Source organism: Zonotrichia albicollis, chromosome 10 (assembly GCF_047830755.1).
Source record: "Zonotrichia albicollis isolate bZonAlb1 chromosome 10, bZonAlb1.hap1, whole genome shotgun sequence".
In the NCBI taxonomy this organism is placed as follows: domain Eukaryota; kingdom Metazoa; phylum Chordata; class Aves; order Passeriformes; family Passerellidae; genus Zonotrichia; species Zonotrichia albicollis.
Genome location: NC_133828.1, coordinates 31386238 through 31407467, shown reverse-complemented (window position 1 = coordinate 31407467; position 21230 = coordinate 31386238). Strand labels below are relative to the sequence as shown.

At 46.1% G+C, this 21230-nt stretch overlaps 2 protein-coding genes across 3 annotated transcripts in view; one reads left to right on the top strand and one right to left on the bottom strand.

Moving 5' to 3' along the window:
* Positions 1 to 8428, bottom strand: part of USP37 (ubiquitin specific peptidase 37) — a 34781-nt gene extending 26353 nt beyond the window's left edge. Inside the window, exons 1-7 of the mRNA XM_074548670.1 lie at positions 8263 to 8428; positions 7236 to 7445; positions 4245 to 4416; positions 3054 to 3154; positions 1649 to 1830; positions 1247 to 1321; positions 623 to 720 (exon numbers count right to left, since the gene is read on the bottom strand). Coding sequence (XP_074404771.1) covers positions 623 to 720; positions 1247 to 1321; positions 1649 to 1830; positions 3054 to 3154; positions 4245 to 4416; positions 7236 to 7391 — 784 coding nt within the window. The 5' untranslated portion in view covers positions 7392 to 7445; positions 8263 to 8428. The remainder of the gene's footprint in view (positions 1 to 622; positions 721 to 1246; positions 1322 to 1648; positions 1831 to 3053; positions 3155 to 4244; positions 4417 to 7235; positions 7446 to 8262) is intronic.
* A 17-nt stretch (positions 8429 to 8445) lies between these two features.
* CNOT9 (CCR4-NOT transcription complex subunit 9) lies at positions 8446 to 21162 on the top strand. 2 transcript variants are annotated; one of them, XM_074548688.1, is made up of 8 exons: positions 8446 to 8610; positions 13489 to 13668; positions 14045 to 14160; positions 15610 to 15719; positions 16321 to 16430; positions 16875 to 16973; positions 18790 to 18881; positions 19526 to 21162. In XM_074548688.1, exons 1-8 carry the CDS (start codon positions 8587 to 8589, stop codon positions 19698 to 19700), a joined length of 906 nt encoding a protein of 301 aa, XP_074404789.1. In that variant the 5' UTR covers positions 8446 to 8586; the 3' UTR covers positions 19701 to 21162. The 2 variants fall into 2 exon arrangements, with proteins under 2 accessions (XP_074404789.1, XP_074404790.1); XM_074548689.1 differs by having other exon boundaries at positions 8449 to 8610; positions 19532 to 21162.
* The last annotated feature ends 68 nt before the right edge of the window (positions 21163 to 21230 follow it).

Sequence of the window (21230 nt, the reverse complement as noted above, 5' to 3'; positions counted from 1 at the left end):
CTTTACGAGGAAAGAAGCTAAGTATTTATTCATCAAACTGAAGAACAGTGCTGCTTACTAGCTTATCTACATATTGTCAGTATTTCTGTATTGTCTGTAAAGCCTGGTCCCACAGCAGTATCCAAGAGAACTTTGGTACAAACAGGACCAAAGTCCTGACCCCTGTAAATTCTGGGGAAAAGATAAGGAAGTAAAAGCAAACAGTAGACATCTCAATCACAAAAAAAACCAGCCTAGAGTTCACACAGGCATTAAGAGCAAAGGCAAGTTTTAAAAATATGTAAGAAAGTAAGTAAAAAGGAGTTTACAGAAATCCCTTCCCAAGTGAAAGGGCAGCTTGGAACAGTTTGAAGCTGCTTGTTGGAATTTTCAAGCAAGCTGGCTCATGGGCTGGCATCAGCACTGAAGAAAAAAGGTGAAGGCCACACTAGAGCAGGACAGGCTTTGAAAATGAAGGCAGGTTATCTGCATCTCATATATGGCTCTGGAGGAAGCAACAAAGTTAATGGCATAGCAGATTAGGAAAAAAACACCTCTGCAGCAACTTGCTGGACTTGTAGCAAAGGGGCAAGATTGTACTGGTCGAGGCTAGGTATCATCTAGCTTTACATTGATTTTTTACCTGATGTCCTGTTCTCCTCAGCCTGCTTCAGGTTCAACTGTTTCTCTCTGCTACTATTCAAGTACTTCCATGCTGGATCACTCAAGGCTTTATTATTCCTACAGAGAGAAAAGTAGAAGGCAGTGCAGTTATGGAAGATAAGGGAAATTACTGTTCAATATTTACAACTTGTTTTAAAGCATTTCTCTCCTATCACCTTTAATACCTGACCACGAACAGTAGAACTTCATTCACATGTAAGTTTACCTCACATAATTAATTTAAAGAAGCCCTCTTACAATTAAATTTGACTTCAAACACATGGAGCTTCTTCTTCAAATGACAATTCCCCTTTGTCAGTTTTGTTTTGAAAAGGGTGAAAGCACATGTAGTCCACATGCAGTTCTGAGTGACGTAATTGACAAAAGATTGATGACACAAAATTTGTATGTGCCAGTTCATGGAAACCAACTGCTGGAGCAGTCTGTATTTCCCTTACTAACCCTGAACATATGGCTCATTTCAAGCAGCCAATGTATTCATAAACTGACTGGCCTGGTCCATGTGGCTGAGAGCATTCTTTTCATAAAATCATCCCTTTACAAATTAACAAGGAATTTAAAATCAGAAACAACTGTTACTTACGTTGAAGAATCATTCTCTTTGGGATAATCTTCACTCATTTCTGAACCAGGGGGTTGTGTTCTTTTCCTTTTTTCACTGATGACAGAAAAATTTGTGGTCATTCTTTTTTAAAGGTTAGCAAATGTCCCTCTTCCAAATGAATAAAATTCCTCAATGCCTTCCATGCATTTTGGACCTATCTTCTGCAATCTCCACTTTTATAGCATACAGTGAGGCATTTGGTCTGCCCAACTCTTAAGCTGTACTGAAAGCTCTACTGCCAGCATCAGCCAGAGGCTATAAAAGCACGTATTAACATCCTGTTAAAAGTAACAGCAAAACTAGAGGAAGATTTATATCCACCTGTAGCTCTACAAAGAGCTGAATTTTTACAGTATCATAGTGAGAAGAAAACCCTCCTACCGATTCTCCAACAAGCCCGTCCTGTGAGGGACTGATGATGCAGGAGATGCTGCAATGTTCGCTCTGTTGCTCGGTGTTCCAGCTGCAGCAGAATTCTTCATGGAGCCTCTGGCTGGGGTACCCAGCACCTTGCGGAATGTGCTCTCCTCCTTACTCTCCACAGCCACTCTTTTGGGAGGAGTCTGCAAAGCCCAAGTGGAGCGGGCCAGGGAGAAAACCCAAGAGTGAAAAAACAGGATCATCTTTAGTCTAATGTTTGATTTCCACCACTTTTTATTTGCTACAGTGTAGCATGCAGAAGTTGAGAGATACTACTTGTAACACATTCAGGGAGTTTAAACACTAATTAGACATAGGCAGAATTCTGACTGAGTCATACAAGTCGTGAACTTTAAACTCTATTGCAGTAACCCCTTTCCCTTCTCGCTTTCCAATGCTAAGTCAGTTGAACTTCAGTTTTTAAAATCTCCTTTACAAGCTTTACATTAAAAAAACCCAAGGCATGATTCCTAACTATCCCTAGATCAATCCTGGGTGGTATTACAATTAGAAATATTAAAAGGCTGTACTAAAACCCACATAATTAAAACAGTGCCCTGAGTGCCTTGGGCCAAGCAAGCTCTATACATGATGCAATGCAAAGAGGTAATAATTGGTTGACTAAGGAATGTTGGTCAATTTTAGACTTGAAAACTGAACATGTCTAATCTCACCACTGTATATACAGCCTCGAGTTTTGAGAGTGAGATTGCCTTTAAGGTAACATGTAGAATTTGTTTTGGGACAATGTCAGAAATAGTCTCCCTCAGGGCAGTAATATAAGTGTATTCACATAGATAAAGAAGTAAATTAAAGCTAGTAGATACACCATGAAATCTGGGCAGAAAAAGAAGAAAAAATATTTTGAAGGAAAACAACTTCTGGGGAAAAGTCTGTGAAATTTACACAAAAATGTGAGCAGAATGCCACAAATTCAGTAACTTTATTCTGACATAAACCTGGATCATCTGCTTTTCAATGTAAACATTTGGCTGAAGTCTATTGAACTCATGAAGACCTATGCTGACTAAGACATGGTCACACACATGTAAGGTGTTTGGCATAAAACAAAGAGAGATCAGATCTACGTGAGAAGCAAGTCTCAGTCATGTACTTTCCTTCTATTTCTAATTCTCTGCCTAAAAGCTCATATGTGAAGAACATAATCTGACTTCCATAGCCAGACACTGACCTTTTTTACTCATACATATACCTTTCTTACTCCTCATAAACACAAGCTCCCTCAACTACAAACACTTTGAATGTGAAGTATTTACAGTGCCATTACAACATACAGTAAAGAGAATGAGAGGAAGAGAGGAACAGAATAAAATTAGAGAGGAAAAATTTGAACAATTTAACAAACCTGGTTCTCCATGTAAGAGAATTGCCTGTTAGCTTCCTTTTGTGTAGTCCTGCTGCCCAGCACACCTCCAAAGCTGCCAGATCCTTGTGAGGGTTTCCCAGCTGACAGAAAAAGTACACAATATTTGATCTGATTGTCATTTAATTGACTATTATTTTTATTTACAAAATGTTTAGCTGGAGCTGGTTTTGGAAAGGGCATGCCATATTTCTTGCCAAAGAACTACAATATTCTGAATGCACAGACATGAGCATGTGTTTATGGATATCCCTCATACTGGTCATTTAGCCACTTGGCAGCAAACCTCCTATCCTTAAAAAAAAACCAAAATAAAGTAAATAAAATAAAAAAATTAAGAGACTGTGCATGGGAGATTATTAACGTTTCAAATACCAACACACAACGTAAACAAATCCTTTATGTTAATCTCTGATTTTTGTTCAGCATGAGAAAGGTATAAAACAAAAAATGGGGTTTGAGGCCAGAAAGAACCATTTACAGAAGTGCAGAGAAAGCCAGGAACACAAGGACAAAATGTGCTGAAGATGTGTGCTGGTTTTGGCTGGAGCAGAGTTAATTTTCTTCACAGTAGCAAGGATAAGGCTATGTTTTGGATTTGTCCTGGAAATAGTGCTGATAACAGAGATGTTATAGTCATTGCTGAGCTCTGCTCACAAAGAGTCAAGGCCTTTTCTGCTGCTCACATCACCCCTGAGGAAGCAGGGGGTGCACAGAAAGCCAGGAGGGGACACAGGCACAGCTGACCCCAACTGGCCACAGGGACATGCCACACCATGCAGCATCGTGCTCAGGGTACAAAGCTGGGGAAGAAGTAAGGGAGGCACAGTGATGGTGTTTGTCTCCTCAAGTCACCATCACACACGGCAGAGTGCTGCTTTCTCAGAGATGGCTGAACACCTGCTTGCCCACAGGGAGTGGTGAGTGAATTCCTCATTTGTTCTGCTTGTGTGCACAGCTCTTGCTTCACTCACTAAACTGCCTTTGTCTCTACCCACAAGTTTCCTCATTTTCACTTTCTCATTGTCTTCCCAACCCCACTGGGAAGACTGAGTGAGCAGATGCTTGGGGCTTAGCTGTTGTTTGATACGCTTAAACCATGATAAGATGGGGAAAAGAAAACACACCAGCTCTCCATAAGGTTACAACATGATTTACAACAATTGCACTTACCAGTATGAACCCTGTCTTGATGGACTGCATCCAAATACATCCGCATTTCATTTGCATCTTTGAAAGGTACCTTATCAATTGTCAGAAAGCTGGTGTCCTTTAGTGTTAGCATCAGGCAGCACAGCTTTCTGCCATTTGGTCGTAAGGTCACAGTCTTAATGTTATGGCTTAACTGAAAACAAGAAAGTGACTATAAGCATAAATCCAACTTTAAAAGGTCAAAATACTTACAAATTCAAACAAAATACTTCAAATAGACAGGCTAAGAGAAACTCCCAGAAAAATACTTCTTGCTCCACTTCAAGGAAACATTAAACCTCATACAATTAATACAATCTGTGACCTTGGCATCTGACAGGACTGCAAGGACAGTATCACTATTGCCCAACAGTCTCTAGAGTCCTGGATAAGCTTTCTGAAACTTGCTTTTCTACTGAGTGTGACATCTGTAAATGTAAAGGAAAAACAACTTTATGAAGACCCATTTAATAAAAACTTCCACATCAAGTGCAAAATACAATTTAAGATGGGGAAAGTTTCAAGTATTAAACACAAATGTCTCACTTCACAATTTGCTCTCAGAGAAGATAGATTTGAAATAACTTAAAAAAACTGCTGAGGGAGTAAGCCAGTAAGAAACATGCTTACTCCGTAAGCAACATCGTAACAATTAAGTGGTGCCAAAACTTTCAGGGTTATGATTGAGCACAAGGATAATTTAATAAGACTTTGTGCTCCCTAATGATGCCACTGCTATTTTGTAACATCACAACGTTACTTGTGCTTCATGCTAAGTCACCTGCAAAAACTGGCTGTTGGATGAAAGTTCTGCTACTCTTGCAGGTTGAGGGTAGCTCAAAAAGACTGAGATGGTAAAAGACACTTCATGTCCACCAACGAGATTTCTTTTTTCCATTAAGATCTCCAGCTGCTTGGAAAATCAATCTAGACACAACAGCAGTTTATAAGAGGGGCTGGAAAACCACCTCAATCAGACACTAAAGGTTTGTTTTAATGGGAACATTACACTTTTGAAACACCTTGTGCTCAATCCTTGTATTTTGGGTTGGTTTTTTTTTTTTTTTTGTGAGCTGTTGGGATTTTTTGTAAATATAAGCTAAAAATATTTTCAAATACCTAAGAATAATAGGCTTCAAATTTTTCATGCTCTCTTAAAACTCTGAGTCCAGTGCAAAGGGATTACAATTACCTCACCATCTCAGAGCAAAACAACACTTTTCAACTCAAAATGCTGTCAGAAGACTCCATCCATACTCTTCACACACTTGTTATGACCGAGTCAGTGTCACAAAGTTTTGGCAGGCGTGGGGAAACAAAGTATTTCTCTTAATACTATCTAGGACAACTTAGTTAAAGCTCTGAAACATCTCTAAGACACCATCTGAGAAAAGAAATTTGATGACACACCAGTCACTGTAGAAAGAAATATAATGCTGGATCCATCCAAATCTTCCATTATAGAAATCTAAAAACAGGCAGGGAAATCACTCACGGTCCTCTCAGAGCAACTTGTCAAAAAAACAGGGAATGCTACTTCTGAAGCAAGATCATCAGGAATTTGTCACACCTGAAGTGGCATGCCAACAGCCTGGGGATGTCTCACACAAACTACCCTCCAGCACAAGCCTCCTTCTCTTCCTTTGGTGCAGTCCCAGCTGCACGGGGGCTTACCACCCTCTCTGCTAGATCCTGCACTCAGTCCTTTCCCCAAATCTCTGTGAAAACCCTCCACTGAGCTCACAAAGAGACCTGACAAGAGACAGCAGCCATGAGAGGCTGGGAAGAAAACCTGCCCCTTTAGGCCATGGTTAGCTGTTCTGCAGGCTCATCCTCCCCGTGGAGCCTCCCTCTGAGCTGCTGTCACACCACATCACTCATCCAGGCAGAAGGGAGTGGGTGAGAACAGGCACCCAGGGAATGCACCAGGGGAAGACAACACTGCTCTCCTTAGGGCCAACAGTGGATTAAAGCAAACCTGCAGCCACAGCAGCACACATGAGAAGGCAGAGACTCTTCCCAAGTCTACAGTAACACAGGTGGGAACAATCCATAGCTAACCATTTCCTGGCAGCCTTGATTTCCAGGCAATACCAGCTACCAGACTCTTTGCTGAGACTTTTCAGCACATTAAGGCAGCAAAAACCTAACCTTTCAAAAAGGAATTAACTTTTTTCCATAGCATCTGCACACAGAATTAAATGGCTCAACGAGCAGACTGGGGAACATTACTGACAAAAAACAACAAGTGGCTTGAAAAAACAGAAGCCAACATATAGATCAGTTTAGGCTGTTACAAAGTTGCTAAATAAACTGGGATTTGTTTTCCTCCAAGTCTTCACGTCATTTATGTATTTCTAAAACAGGTATGTGTTTCTTATAGAGAAAGCACTCTGCTTTTAACCTGTGGCATTTTGCAGAAAATCTAGGAAGAGTGACTTGAAAACAACTATAGAATGAGAAAAATTTTGGCTGAATATTTCAAGAGAATCTTTAACAGCAATCTGCATCTCATTTAAAACCTAAAACTGTAACAAGTAATGTTCAACAAAGTTTCACAATAGGCTACACAGGTCTATTAACATCATTATACTTTAGCTGGGGAAATAGCTAGTATAAAATGGACAGGATCTTTTCCTCTAGAGAACACAAATGTGCCAGTAAGAGAAAGGTTACAGGTTCCAAATACCCAAAACATGAGGCACGATGCTCTACACTTCTGTAACTTTTCTCTGTTCTTTTGCTCTTCCCTTTCAGTGGCATCTCAATGCCAACCTTGGTAGATCCTTTAACAATACGTGTAAATAATTTACTGGAGAGTTATACAAAGGGATTAGTGTTCAGGAAACCAGGAACAAGAAACAGTGACAGAGGGAAGTCTGCGGGACACTTAATAGCCTTGAAGAGGACAGCTGTTCACAAGAGAGCACAATCCATGCACTGTTAAAACAAAAGCCTTAATGTCTGGCATACCTGAAACGTCGTTGGAATTCCTCCAACATTGTAGTGAACTACTAGATTCACTTTGTTGTCCTTCTCCACAATTTCAAAGCTCCCTTCTTTCCATTTTGTAATCCCAGTCTGCATGCTGCGCATCCGGACAGGTCCGTGCACCTTTAACAGGGCCATGCTTTTTCTCACAGAAAAGAGCTAACGACAGTAAGCGTGCTCCACCTTAAAAACCTGTTAAAAAGGAGAAATGTATAACTTGGCAGGCCAGATAATGGCTAAAGGAAGACGGAAGCATGGCTTGAACTTTCCACAGAAGTTTGGTAGAACCGTTTCACTGTTTTTAAACACAGTAAGGAATAGCTGGGCAGCAGTGACGAAAACTTCGATTAATAAAATCTCTCCCAGTATGAACAGCAGTGCGCCGATTCCTTACTGCTGAAACGTGAGCAAACACAATTCCAGACACAGAAGTCCGTAAAATCCCTTAACTTCAACGGATTTAAGGCAAGGGGGAAAAGAAGTGCCCGAGGAAAGCCAGCATGAGATGGGAAACAAAGTTTTGGAGCAAGTCTCCAAAGAAAGAAAACGCGCTCGTTCTGACGGCGCGGGACCCGCGGTCACCTGGCAGGGCCGGGAGGGGGGTGTCCCCGGCTTCCCCCGCTGCTCTCCGCCCGGGACAGCCACGGGCCCGGGGGCGAGAGCCACAGCCCGAGCGTTGCGGGAAGCGGGGCGAGCCGTTCTCCCGGTAAAAGCAGAAGGAATGAATGGAGCGGCCCCGGCGCGCAGCCCGGGAGGCGCTGCCGGGGAGGTTCCCCCAGGCATCCCGCGCTCAGCGCCGCCGCTCCCGGCCGGGCCTGGCGGTGGTCCCGGCTCTTCCCGGGCCCGGCCCCGCTGCGCTCCCGCCGTTCACCCGTTCAGGGACGCGGTGAGCACGGGAGCGCCGCCCGCCCCGGGCCGGGCCGCTCTGAGGACGGGCGGTCGCCGCGCGGCGGGAGGGGCACGCGGCCGGCGGGAGCGGGTAGGAGTCGGTGGCGGCGATCCCCGGTACCTGCGTTCCGGCGCGTTCCGGCGCGTCCCGCGGGGCCCGGGGCGAGGCCCGGGGGGGGCGGGGGCAGGGGGCGGATGGCGGGAACCGGCCACAGCAGCGCGAGACGGCGCGCAACGCGCGCCCGCTCACGTCAGCGCGGCAGCGCCTTCCCGGCGCGCCCCGCGCGCGCCAGCTCCGCGCGCAGGCGCCGGCGCCGCAGCGGCCCCGCCCGGCCCCGTCCCGGCGTGCCCCGCGCGCGGGTGAGAGGTCGCGGCGGCGAGCGCCGAGCCCATGGCGGTGACGGCGGCGGCCTGAGGCGGCGGCTCCGCTTCCCACCCTCCGACCATGCACAGCCTGGCTACGGCCGCGGTGAGCGCCAGGCTCCGCGCCCCGCTGGGCGCCGAAGGGACGGAGCTGGGAATGGGCCCCGTTGCGCGGGCGTGCGGGGAGCGGGAGCGCGGCCGCTTGTGGTTGCGGGGGGAAGTTGAGGCCGCGGGGTGGCGGAGCCCCGGTGAGCTCCGTCCCCTCGGCATCACCGGCGGGGTCCGTTTGACCGCTGCCGCACTCCGGCCGCTCCGTGCCGGCGGTGCGGGCTCTGCTGCGGCGGCACCTGTCCGGGGCCTGGAGGGTTTCCCTGCTGGGCGAGCCGGCTCTGCCGCGGCTGCCTCACGCAGGGCTTCCCCTCCTTCCCCCTGCCTGCCCTGCTCCCTCCCTGCGCCTGCATGCCTCCTTTAGCCAGTCAGTGTTTTAAGATTCCTTAAAGAACCGCTAGAAAAGCTATCGGCAAAAGTAGGTTTAATACAAAAGCAGAAGCATGATAAATTTTGTTGATAAGGTTTGCTCTGTTTTTTCAAAAGCACATAGAGGAAAAGCAAGCAAAAGTCTAGAATTAATTAATCTACAACCAAAATAAATGCAAAAAATTATCCACGGAGTGTATGGAGCGGGAAGAGCAGGGAAGAAAAGGATAAGGATAGGAAAGGGTTGGATAAGAAGGGATAAGAAAGACCTTCCTGCTGAGGCAAAAGGTTCAGAGTGGATCTTCTTTAAGTGACCTTAAAACACTTATCTGTGACACTTCCTGCGTGCCCAGCCACCTCTGCCCTCTGTACTGCTGGCCTTGACAGCACAGGGAAAGAGTAGATAGTGAAGAGCCCCTTGGGGCAGCAGGTGCTGCCTGTTCCTGCTTCCCTTTTGCCCCACTGCGGTGCAGGACCGGCCATGGCTGGTGCTTGCCCTCATCCCCCTCAGGGAGCTGCCAGGATTGGATTTGGTGCCTGGGGTTCAGGCTGGCAGCAGTGGAACGGTGTCCTGGCCTGGGTGGGTTCAGAAATGGAAGCTGAGTTTGAAGGATGTGGTTATTGCTGTGTATCTGCCATGTGACTGGGTTTGTGTTTTGGTTTTCTCTCCTCCAAATGCTCGTTCATGGCATGTGTAAGACTGCCTAGAGCTGATTGAGTCTCGTGTGTACTGAGTGTGGGAGGTGTATTGCAAAAGCAGCAGTTAGGGCTGTTTCAGATGAACTTAAATCAGGGGTCTGGTTGGACTACTGAACTAATGAGTAAGTAAAGTTTTGATGAAAAGGAGTTAGAGAACTTTTGAAGTGTCTCCTCTTTGTTTAAATGCTTGTGACTTTAACTGGTTCTTGGAGTGCTGTCAAATACTTCTGATTTGAAGTACTGTTCTCCAGAGCATGGAAGGGTGTGCCAGATCAGGTAAACACTCTTAATCAGCATTTACATTTTTATAACACTGTAATTCCTAAATGTTTCTTGAAATGCATGAAGGACTCCCATTATGTGTATCTCCCATTAATCCTCTATGTTCTAGTTACCTCTCCTTTTTAAATACAATTTTAACCAAAAAATTTATTTCAGAATAAAGATCAACTTTATTTTAGGATTCCCTTGAAGATATATTTAATTTATGTGTAGTTTATGCTAGCTGGTAGTTCTGTATTGAAATGTTTCCTACCACAGTCAGTGAGCTTAGACTGGAGGTGACAGGGAAGGGTGTTTGGCTGTGGAGATGTGTTCAGGACCTCTGGTAAATAAAGTCACCTCTTGGAAAGGTCAGGAATTGGCTCAGGAGTCCCTTTGGGTGTTGTGAACCCTGCTGGGGTAAAGCTGTGGTGAGCTGGAGCAGTGATCTTCATGCAGTGATGTTGGTGGCAGAGCTGACACTTGGGTGTCTGCCCTGAAAGCATCACAGAGTGCTGAGGACACACTGAAACCACTGAGTGTACCTGTGATTGGCTGTAGGCATTGAAAGCTCTACTAGAATCAGCTACAACATTGCTGTGGAAGTTCAAAGCTCATTTTTGGTGTTTCTGAACCAGTGGGCTATCAAAATAGTTTAAAAAGCACATGTTACCCATCTAGTCAATGTCTGGCTTTGGCTGACCAGGACTTCTGCCAGTGTGCCTAGCAGCAACTGCTCAATCAGGAAGAGAAAGCCTTTTGCCTAAATCAATTTGTTGTGTGTTAGAGATGTCTTTTCTCCAAGAAGGCGAAAAGGTGTTACAAGATTTTTCTTGACCTAATACCGTTGAAAAGTGTTGCTTTCCCTGTGTGCAAAGGAAAGTCTGCCTGGTGGGGTTCTGTCCTGGGACTTGCAGGATTTGTGCGGCCCTCAGTGTTCCCCAGAATTTTGGGTCTTAGAGGGAGAAGAAGAAACAATAATGAAATAGGGAATTAGGAAAAAAACCCATGTATTTCCATATAAACTAAAACCAAAGGAGCAGCTGTAAAGCCTATGAAAAGCAGTTTGTTCTGGCTAAGGCAGATATTGGACATCATAAACCTAATTGTGTGGAAAATCTACTTAGTGTTCTCTAGGGATCACAGGCACATGATTGTGCTTTTAAGGGGTCGATGTATTTAAGCTTACAGGAACTGAAACTTCCAGTGAGTCTAGAAAAATAGATGGAAGCTTTAGATAACACAATTATAACAACATTATTGCTACACTGCTTGTCAACCCACCATCCCACATAAAAACAAATGAGCTCTGTTCATTCTCCCTCTCTTTTTGAGCTTCAGTGTAGAAGCTAGCATTGCAATTGCGCCCTCAGCTGTAGGGGCACAAGAAACTTGGCAGGATCACTAATTTAGTTTGAGGTTTTGGGGGAAAAAAATTACAAATTTAGTAGGTGACTGTCCTGGTTCTGGCCAGAACAGAGTTAATTTTTGCATAGCCAGGCACCAGAGATTATTCTGTACCACCTCACATCATTTTTCAGAGAGGGAGGAAGGACTTGATTTGAGTTTGGGCCAGTGTGGCCCAGGAAGCAGTTGGGTATTGTAGGGGGATTCTGTGGGGTGAGCAATAACTTTTCTTTTCTTGTACCCTAATATTAGTCACTAATAATAGTTAGATTTCTTATCTCATTGCTGTTCCCAGTAAATTGTTGCTATCTCAACCTGTGATGTTTACCTTTTGTGCCTCCAATTCCCCTTTCCATCTTGGAGTTGTGGGACTAGGAGGGGAAGGAGGGAGTGGTGTTGGTTTGGAGTGGTTTCAGTGGGAACACTAAATGAGATTACCATCTCTAAACCATGACAGTGAGAAAAAAGAGGACAGGAGGATATATGAACAGCTAAAAAAGTATTTGAGCCCAAGAGTACAGAGAACGATAACACCACATTGGCTTATGTGTGAACATTTAAGTTAAATAATGCAACAGAGCTGGCTGGAGGAGAGAGAAATCCCACAGCTGGGGAATAATCTCTTTGGATGTTACTATGGAAATAAAATGGGGATAAACAGAGGAGGGAAACCTTTGCAGACACAGAGAAAGAAAGCTGTTGGTGTCTGACAATGGTTGAGAAGTCTCTCTCCATCCCTCCTGCATGCCTGCTGGGACTGCCTCTGCCGTGTGGCTTCAGGTTTGGCTGCAGCCACTTTCAGTTCCTGTATTCTGTGTGTCTCAGTGGTGAGCAGCTTGGTGACAGCGTTGCTGTCAGTGTGGTATGAGCCTTGCTTGCATCTGTTGTGGGGAGCACATGAAGAGTTTCAGTTGGGGTTACAAAATGAAGAAATACAGTCCTGTTCCCAGCTGGGATCACTGCACAGCGAGATGCAGAGCTGGTTGCATGCTGGTTGGGCTGGCTCAGGAGCAGCAGGTGCCAACAGGGCTGTGCTTGGCTTCAGTAATAACCACTGCAGCAGTGTTTGAAAAGGTTCTGACCCAGCTTTTGGAAGTGTTCACACAGGAGGCTTTTTGATGGTTTTTGTCTCCTTCAAAATTTTGTATCTGAGTCGCCAAACTATCTCCTTAGGAAACCTGTAGAGCATTTGTTTGCACCAAGTGCTGCCTGTTCTAGTAGAGGCAGGAGACAAAGTTTCAGTGAAAGACTTGTGCCTTGCCTTCTCCACAGAAACTATGATATAGTCCCTCTTTTCCCTCTTCTTCCTCATTTTTTTGTGTTGAGAACTTGTTGATCTTGATACTTTTCTTTCACTGATGTTTCAAGAGAGGCAGAAGCAAAATTTGGATTTCCCCTGAGTAGTAGAAAATGTGTCTTGGTCAGGAATACAGATCTACTCTTCTCTGGACTTGTTTTGTATAGGAATCAAGTCATCCTGAGATCTTGCACAAAGTCATTCTTGAAAAATTCCCTTTTAGCTCCATGCATGTGAATAATGGAGCTGGTATCAATACAAGCCATTGGTAACAGCAGCTCTTACTGGCTGTGGCCGGTGTCATGCTGGTGGTGAAGTAGTGAACATTTTTTTGCTGTTCATGTGAATATTTTTCTCGTGTGCATTGGGTGAATCTCATTGGCAGCTTCCAATGTCATGGGTGTTTGTGGAGAGAAAAAGGTAACCTCTGCCTTACTCTGAATCTGTGAATCTTGCACTTGAAGTATGAAATAAATGCATGCTAAATGCAGGTGGAGCCCATGATAGCTGGCTGAAGTGTGTGTTGCTCCCCAGGAGCTCTGCTGGCACACATGGGCAGCAGCTTGGCTCTCATGCTGAATGAAGTTACAAAGGTACTGCTTGACAAGGGGATTAAGAGAGACTGTCTTAACAAGTCAGGCCAGGAAATAAAGCTTAGAATTTCAAATAGGTGAAATACTAACACTTATCTAAGGAAGGGATGGATCCATGTCCAGAACATCTTAATGGAGCTGTAGGTCCCGCCCTCTCAGTCAGGAGTTTCTTTTTCTGTCAGATTGTGGCAACGGTTTGGGTGACAACTGGATAAAATGTTTGGACTGAAGCTTTCCTGTTTCCTCCCAGCCTGTGCCAACAGCACTGGCTCAGGTTGACCGTGAGAAGATCTACCAATGGATCAATGAGCTGTCCAGCCCTGAGACACGGGAGAATGCACTGCTGGAGCTGAGCAAGAAGCGCGAGTCCGTGCCTGACCTGGCCCCGATGCTGTGGCACTCGTTTGGCACCATCGCTGCACTCCTTCAGGTGCGTCAGGCGGGCTGTGCCTTTTATTCTGTGCTGCAGCATCAACATGTTGCAGGGCTTGTGCATCCGTCAGGTGGATCTGGGGAGGAACTGGTGGGAGCCCTTATTGCCATTGCTTGGGAGTATGATCTTTGTTGGATCATGTGGTGGGGGGAGCAGATGAAGGTTTGCATGCACTCCTGTGACTCCATGTCAAATTGCCTCTGACCCAGCTCTGCCCTTGCCTGGGCAGCATGGTAGCTGCCATGTAACTTGAAAGTAACTTGGTGAAAGCAGACTCTTATCTGCTGTCACTGCACTTCCTTGCCAGGCAAGTGCTTTGGTGTAGCTTACTGATATTTTCTCCTTTAACTTTCCACTCTCTGTTAATTTTTAGGAAATTGTAAATATTTATCCATCAATCAACCCTCCGACTTTGACAGCCCATCAGTCCAACAGAGTCTGCAATGCTTTAGCTCTACTACAGTGTGTTGCATCACACCCTGAAACAAGGTAAGTGTTTCCAAGTTGTGTGGGTTTTCTGAGGTTGATGTTGACATCTCAGCCCAAGTGTTTGGCTTTAGAAGCATTTTAGCTCCTTTCTTTTTTTTTATCTGAGAGAAGTGAAACAGACAACAGAGCTGATAGATAGGCAGCTGCCTGCTGCTTTTACTTGTTTGCATGGATTATCACGGTGACAGCTTTATGGTCCTAAATGCATTGCATTCCCTGGATCATCCTGAGATCTTGTAAATTCTCAGAACATTGGGTTGTGGGAGCTTCTGGGAGGTCAGCCAGAGCTAAGGGTACCTTTGTGTTCAGTGCTGTCTGCAAGGATTCTTGAGCTTACAATTATTTAGGCAAGGAGCTTGGTTAGAGCACAGCATCAATAATGCCAAGGTTGTGGGTTCTATCCCCATATGGGCTGTTCTCTTAAGAACTGGACTCCATGATCCTTGTGGGTTTCTTCCAACTCAGAATATTCTGTGAAGTCAAAAAAGAACTCCCTAAATTTCAGCTTACAGTTTTTTAGACCAGCTGTTGAAAGGGTGGAATGAACAGGACTGTCTTCCTCAGGCAAGTGTGAGGCAAGGGAGCAATAGCAGAGCCATTTTTGGAGTCCTCAGCCAGTGTCTGACTTCATGTTTTCTCAGTCTGTGCCCAGTCCATGTCAGTAGGGAAAAATATGATGTTGGTTCAGCCAAATTCAGTAGCTAGAACTCTGGAGGAAACTACCCAGAGATCCACAATCTCATGCTTCTGTTACTGCTGAGCAGCAGCATAGTTGGTTTTGAGCTGCTGCAAAGCAGTGTTAAACAGCAGCCCCTCCATGAGATGATATCCAGAGAAATGGGGTAGTTTTATATGACTCACCTTTACATGTAAAGTTTGAAAACTGAAAATGGAACAAGTATTTTGTATGATTGTGCAAGAGAGCTTCCCTCTGTTAGCAGAGCAATCTCCAGCATTGTACCTGCAATTTTTATTTTTCACTATTGCCAGATGGCAGTGTGAGGACTCTTGGGGAAAGGTGTTGGTGCACATTTAAACCCTGGTGATGCCTAAAGCTCAGCCAGTCTGTTTCTGAGAGGTACTTTTCACTGGCATTGTGGCTGACAATCCTTGCCATTGGGAGCCTGCAGGGTGAAATGCAGCAGTGAATGTACAAAACAGAGGGTCTGGGTGGCAGGAGGAGGTAATAAAAACAACAGGGTGTTCTCAGTTCCTGGTCAGCTGAGGCAGGAATGCAGGTAATGGACAGGTCAGGTGTTAGGTTTTGTGCTGTGCCCAGTACAGGATTTGCTTCGTGCCTTCCCATCAGAGAATTGTTACCCACTTTTGAGGAGCAGTAGCAATGGGGTCCACCAGGAATAGTCTGAGGCTCTGCGTGGTAATGCCAGATTGTGTGCTCACTTTGTTTCCCTTGTTGTTCACATGGTGTGTTCTCTGTCTTTCCTGCAGATCAGCTTTTCTGGCAGCTCATATTCCTCTCTTCCTGTACCCCTTCCTGCACACGGTCAGCAAGACCCGTCCGTTTGAGTACCTGCGGCTCACAAGCCTCGGAGTCATTGGTGAGCAGCCAGACGGACACTGGAGCGCTCATCTCCTACTGAGTTAGAGCTCCTCGTGCTGTGGGCATAGAGACCTGCGTGGCCAAAGTCAGAGGTCTCTTGTGATTGGGATTTTACAAGTCTCCTGTAGCAGTAAGAGAAGGAGCTGCTCCTTTCCTGTTGTGAAGGCAGACTCCTCTTCCTTTTCACTTAGAAAAAAACCCACCGAAGTCTAAAAGCATTGCCAAAAAAATGTTTCTTTGAATACAAGTACCTGGAGACTTCTTGTACCTTCACCCTCAGCCCTCCCAGCTAGGCACTGGGATGGGTGGGTGCAGGCTGGGCTTTCTCTGGTTTTCTGTCATTGATTGACTTGGGTGTATTTTCCCTGTCTTCCTCTTATCCTGTTTTTTTTTTTTTACTTTCTTCTTTCTGCCCAAATAATTTTTCTCTCAATGCATAAAGAATCTTAAAATGTCTTAAAATGGATTAAGTCTAGGATGACAGTTCTCTGCCTGACATTCAGACTGAATGGTTTCTGGGAAGGGCAGAGCACAGGCCCTCCTTGAAAGGTGAAAGCAGTTAATCGTTTACTGATTTTGGATTTTGTTTTTACTTCAAGGGGCCTTGGTGAAAACGGATGAGCAAGAAGTTATAAATTTCTTATTGACAACAGAAATTATCCCCCTGTGCTTACGTATTATGGAGTCTGGCAGTGAGCTCTCCAAAACGGTACCATTTTTTTGTTTCCATAAAGATACTTTGTTGTTCATCTCCTACTGACCAGGCAGCCAGTGCCCTGCAGAGCTTCTCTGCTCCTGGAAATGCTGGGACAAGTCTGGGTGGAGTTTTTACCTCCTCAAAAACCAAACTTACCAAGACCTGAGGCTGCCTGAATGGCCTGGCAGTAGCTAGCCTCGTATGCAACCTGAATCCAGTCATCTTGTACACTCTGCTTTGTGTTCATCTCTTTCCTTTAGCCAGAGATGCCAGAGATTGTGTACTGTCCTGCATTTCATTTTGGCTTCTAACTTCCACTGAGTAAAGCACTTGTTGCCTGCTGGAAGACTTTTCAGTTCTGGGGCTGACTTGAAAAGAGCACCACACAAAGGGTGTCCCTTTTCAGGGTACATAAGTTGTTTATATGCTTTGTTTCCTGCTTTCTCTCCATTCTAGGTTGCTACGTTTATTCTTCAGAAAATCCTCCTGGATGACACAGGGCTGGCATATATCTGTCAGACTTATGAGCGGTTTTCCCACGTTGCCATGATACTGGTAAGATTATTTGTTTTTAAAGTGTTTATATTTAAAAAAGAAAAAAATTATGCTACAGCAGCAAGCCTCTTCAGCAACTACTTTACTGCTGTCTGGCTGGAGCACAGGATGAGGGAGGCAAATCTTTCTTGGGCTAATTGCTTGTGGCACTGTAGCTCTGCTTCCATGTTTCCTTGGTATACTTCTGGTTTGCATGTCAAGAGAACACATATTAGTTATGATATACTAAGTCCCCAAGATAAAAACAGGTAAACCTCTTCAGAGAAGAAAAAGATTTTCCAGAATTGTGGGTGTTTCCATTTGTAGGTAGGATGTGAATTGATTTTTTATGTAAGAATGATCACACAGTTCGGATCATGGATCTGTGTCCCATCCCTGTCTCTCACAACATGTTGAAAGAGCAGGGCAAGTATCTATCATACTTGTCTTCCTAACTTCATAGCTACCAGCTACTTCCAGCTTTGGATTTCTGGGGCCACTTGTGGGGTTTCTATGTAGTAACCCCCAGTGTTTGTCCTATCCACCCCTTGAACCCATGGAAACTTTTTGCACCCACACTGTCTTTGGCCAAGGGGTTTCAGACATGAATTCTTCCTTGAACACAGAAGGACGTGGCTGTGTAAACCTGTGTTCGCCTGTGTAGTCCCACCATTAGGTGAAGCCCTGGGCAAGATCAATATTCCATAGTGCAAGAGAGAAAGATGAAAATGTAGCAGACTTTTTCATTGTCTATTTCAAAAATCAGGATAGTGTATTCCTATCTAATGAGGGTGATGATGCTTCCATGTCTGCTGATAACAGAGTAAGATGTCACACAAGTATTATGTGCTTTTAAAAGAGCAAGTTAGTATTTTCCATCCAGGAGCTCTCTGAGGAGCTTGTGGTTATTTATTTTGAAAAAATAATTGGTGAATTGCTAAGAACAGGAAGCTTGCAAAAGGGCAGATGAGGGGGGACCTGCTAATTGCTGATGGCCAGGATATCCAAATGCAGGTGAGTTTGGCTATTGGGGAAAATGTAGTTTACAGGAAAAAAACCAACTTGTTGCACAGATGTGATTGACTCCTAAATACAAGCCTGCAGTCTGTTAAATTCTTCAGAGCAGGCGTCTGAAGGCATCCACATTGTTTGCTCAGCTGGGCATGTTCTAAGGTGCAGCCATGTGCAAAGTCCTACATAGTGTGAGAAACAGAGACTGGGCTGGAAGATCTGTCTGTGCCTTGCTTCCCTGGAACAGCTTCATGAGGCATATAGCAGAAAGAAAAAATACACTGCTTGAAAGCAGGCTAAGACCAGATAAGGATCTTACTACAAGTGTGGGTAAGCCTAGTCCTATGGCCTGGCTTTCCAGGGTACTGCTGTTGTCTTAAAAGGATGTTGAAATTTGAAATGAAGGGAATGTGTATGAGAACAGGGGATGTTGCAGAGCTTGGGACCAGACCTCATGGTGTCACTCAGCCTGAGCTTATCAAACTGTTTGGAATGTGTCTGTCTTCAATGAGGGGGAAACCCCAGGGTCTCTTTAATCTCACAAAGAGTTGCTAAGTTATCCTAGAAGGTAAAAATTAAACAGAAATGAGGTGAGCTTTCCTCGAGGTGCTGGTAGAACCCTTTCCAAGTCATGGCAAGTTGCTATTCTCAAAGGCATCTTGGCAAGCAGCACCAGGCTCCCTGCAGGGGTATCTAGATAAAAGGTAATGGGCTGTGCTGCTCAGGAAGCCAGACTAAGTGATCTAATGATTTTTCCTCGTCTCTGTTGATTGTGGAGCTGTTCTTTTAAAGACTTTAACCGGTGGCACTGGCCTCTGTCAAACAGGGTAAAATGGTCCTGCAGCTCTCCAAGGAGCCATCGGCACGGCTGCTGAAACACGTCGTCCGCTGCTACCTTCGCCTTTCCGATAACCCCAGGTAAACATTTTAGGAGTTTGGGCAAGGGCTTCTCCTGTGCCCTTGGAAGCACAGCTCTTCCGTTCTTCCCCACAGTGCCCTACCTGTCAGCTTAGTATGGAGGATGGGTGGGGTTTTGCTGTGATTTTTTTCTTGCTAGTCACAGGAGCTTTTATGGTGCGTGGGAACAACAGTGACTGTTGGGGGATTGTGTAAATTCCAGCTGTGCAGGTTACTACTGCCTGAGCTCATGTAGCTTGAACAAGATACAAAGGAGGGCCTGAGGTGGAAGGTACACTATGCTCTGCCTCTTCCGCATCAAGACAGGCTGTTAGCAGCAGATGAAATTCAGTTGAGAGAATACAAACTGATCTCCTGCTGACCAGTAGCTCTGCCCAAAGCTTCTGGGAGTGTATTTGTTGCCTCAGTCTCTCCTAGCATTGCTGGATGTGGGGGTGCTGGGGCTGCTTGGCGGGGTTTAGTGTCAGGGGTGGGAGCTGTGCTGGCTGGCTGAGTGCCATCTGCTGCAGTGCTGCTGCTCAGTGCTTTCCTTGGCTGGCTCTAGCAGGGAGACCTCCAGGCAAGGGAATGCTGTGTCCCCAGTGGGGTTTGCTCCCCTCTTGCCCCTGTGAGTTTATTTGTTGGGCCCCGTTTCTTGTCTCTTGATGTAGGGCACGTGAAGCTCTCAGGCAGTGCCTTCCTGACCAGCTGAAGGACACCACCTTTGCCCAGGTCCTGAAGGATGACACCACCACAAAACGCTGGCTGGCTCAGCTCGTCAAGAACCTGCAGGAGGGTCAAGTCACTGACCCACGGGGCATCCCTCTTCCTCCGCAATGACTGCTGGGGGAGGTGGGGCACTGGGGAAGAAACAGCTCAGGTTTACAAAGAACCAGGAACAGGTGACCTCTTCTGCAACAAACTGGGCACGCCAGCTGGCTGCTGGCCTGTCGGACCATCCCACCCAGCCAAAGGGCTGCTCTGTAGCAGTGCAGCAAGCCTCCGAGGATCCCAACACCAGCAAATGCTGATACTGCAGCTTCAAAAAAATCAATAAAAACAATCTGTGTAGATCCCAGTCTCTCCGGGAGGCTTGGGTGGCATCTCTTCCCCCCACCTCCAGGCAGGGGGTAGTGCAGATGTCCACTCTTCCAGCAAACTCAGCCTCTGCCCAAGTGGTGCACAACAGCAGGTGTGTGCACCACGTCCCTCCAGTTCCTTGTCAGTTCTTGTTTACATGTCTGTTTAGATGAGTGAACTGAATAAAAGCTGATCCAGTTGTTTTATCCCCTCCTTACACTGCTACTCAGCTGCAGGTAGTCCAGGGACAGCTTTTTTCCCTGCCAGCACATCCTTGCTCCTGGCTCTGCATCCACATCTGGCACAGTGAGCTTCTCTCTTTCTTTCCTTTGGCGTGGAGGGAGTGGCTGCAGCCAGGCCACTGCGGTGCTTGCCCCAGGAGGAGGGGTGGATTACTTGCAATGAACCCATGTGTCATAAGGTTGCTTCACAGAGCTCTGGGGAAGGAGAAGACAGCAGGATTGTGCCTCCTGTGCTGTAAATAGTTCACTCCCACAGCTGACCAGCGGCCCGAGGCTGATGTGTGCTGGCCTCTCATCTAGACCTGGGAAGGCTGCTGGCTGGCTTATCACATGGAGCTCAGTGTGCGGGCACCTGCCTTGAGGTGGTGGCCAGGCCACCGACTGATCTCCTGCTGCCTGCAGGCTCCAGGTATGCTGCCTTCTGCTCCCACTGCTGCCTGCCAGGCGCCTCTCAGTCCTGTTCCCTCCCTTCCCCCCTCCTCCCGCTCCCTCTGCCAGCCAGGTGCATCCATTTCAGCTTTGAAACCTGCCTTGGCATCCGCCACGGCCCCACTGCAATTAACCTGGACCAGCAGCCACTTACCTGCCGCCCCTGTGCCGAGGGGCCAATGCAGCCGCAGCGAGCTCTCGGAAGCAGTGGAGGAGCTCCCAGGCTCTGCGGCAGCAAAGCCTGCTCTTGGCTGCAGGCAAGCCTGGGCAGCTACTTAATTTCTCCCCCCTCTTCGAGTAGCCCATTTTGCTGATCATCTGCAGTGTGTGCCAACAGTGTCTTAAATCCCATCATTTCCCTTCCCTCCTCTCACAGCCTTGCATAACAAGGGCAGAGCACAGCCTCTTCCTTGCCCTCGGGTTCCTGTTTTATAACCATTGCCTTTTCCCTCCTTTTCACCCTGACCTTGCCAGGGTGTGAAAATGCTTCTGTTTGGTTGATTGTTTTTTTTAAAAATTCCAATTAATAAATAATAAAACCCCAGCCAGCACAGATTGGTCCTGGTCTAGTCTCTCAAGGGGGACTGGTGGCAAGCGGCGTGGTGGGAATTTATTGCAG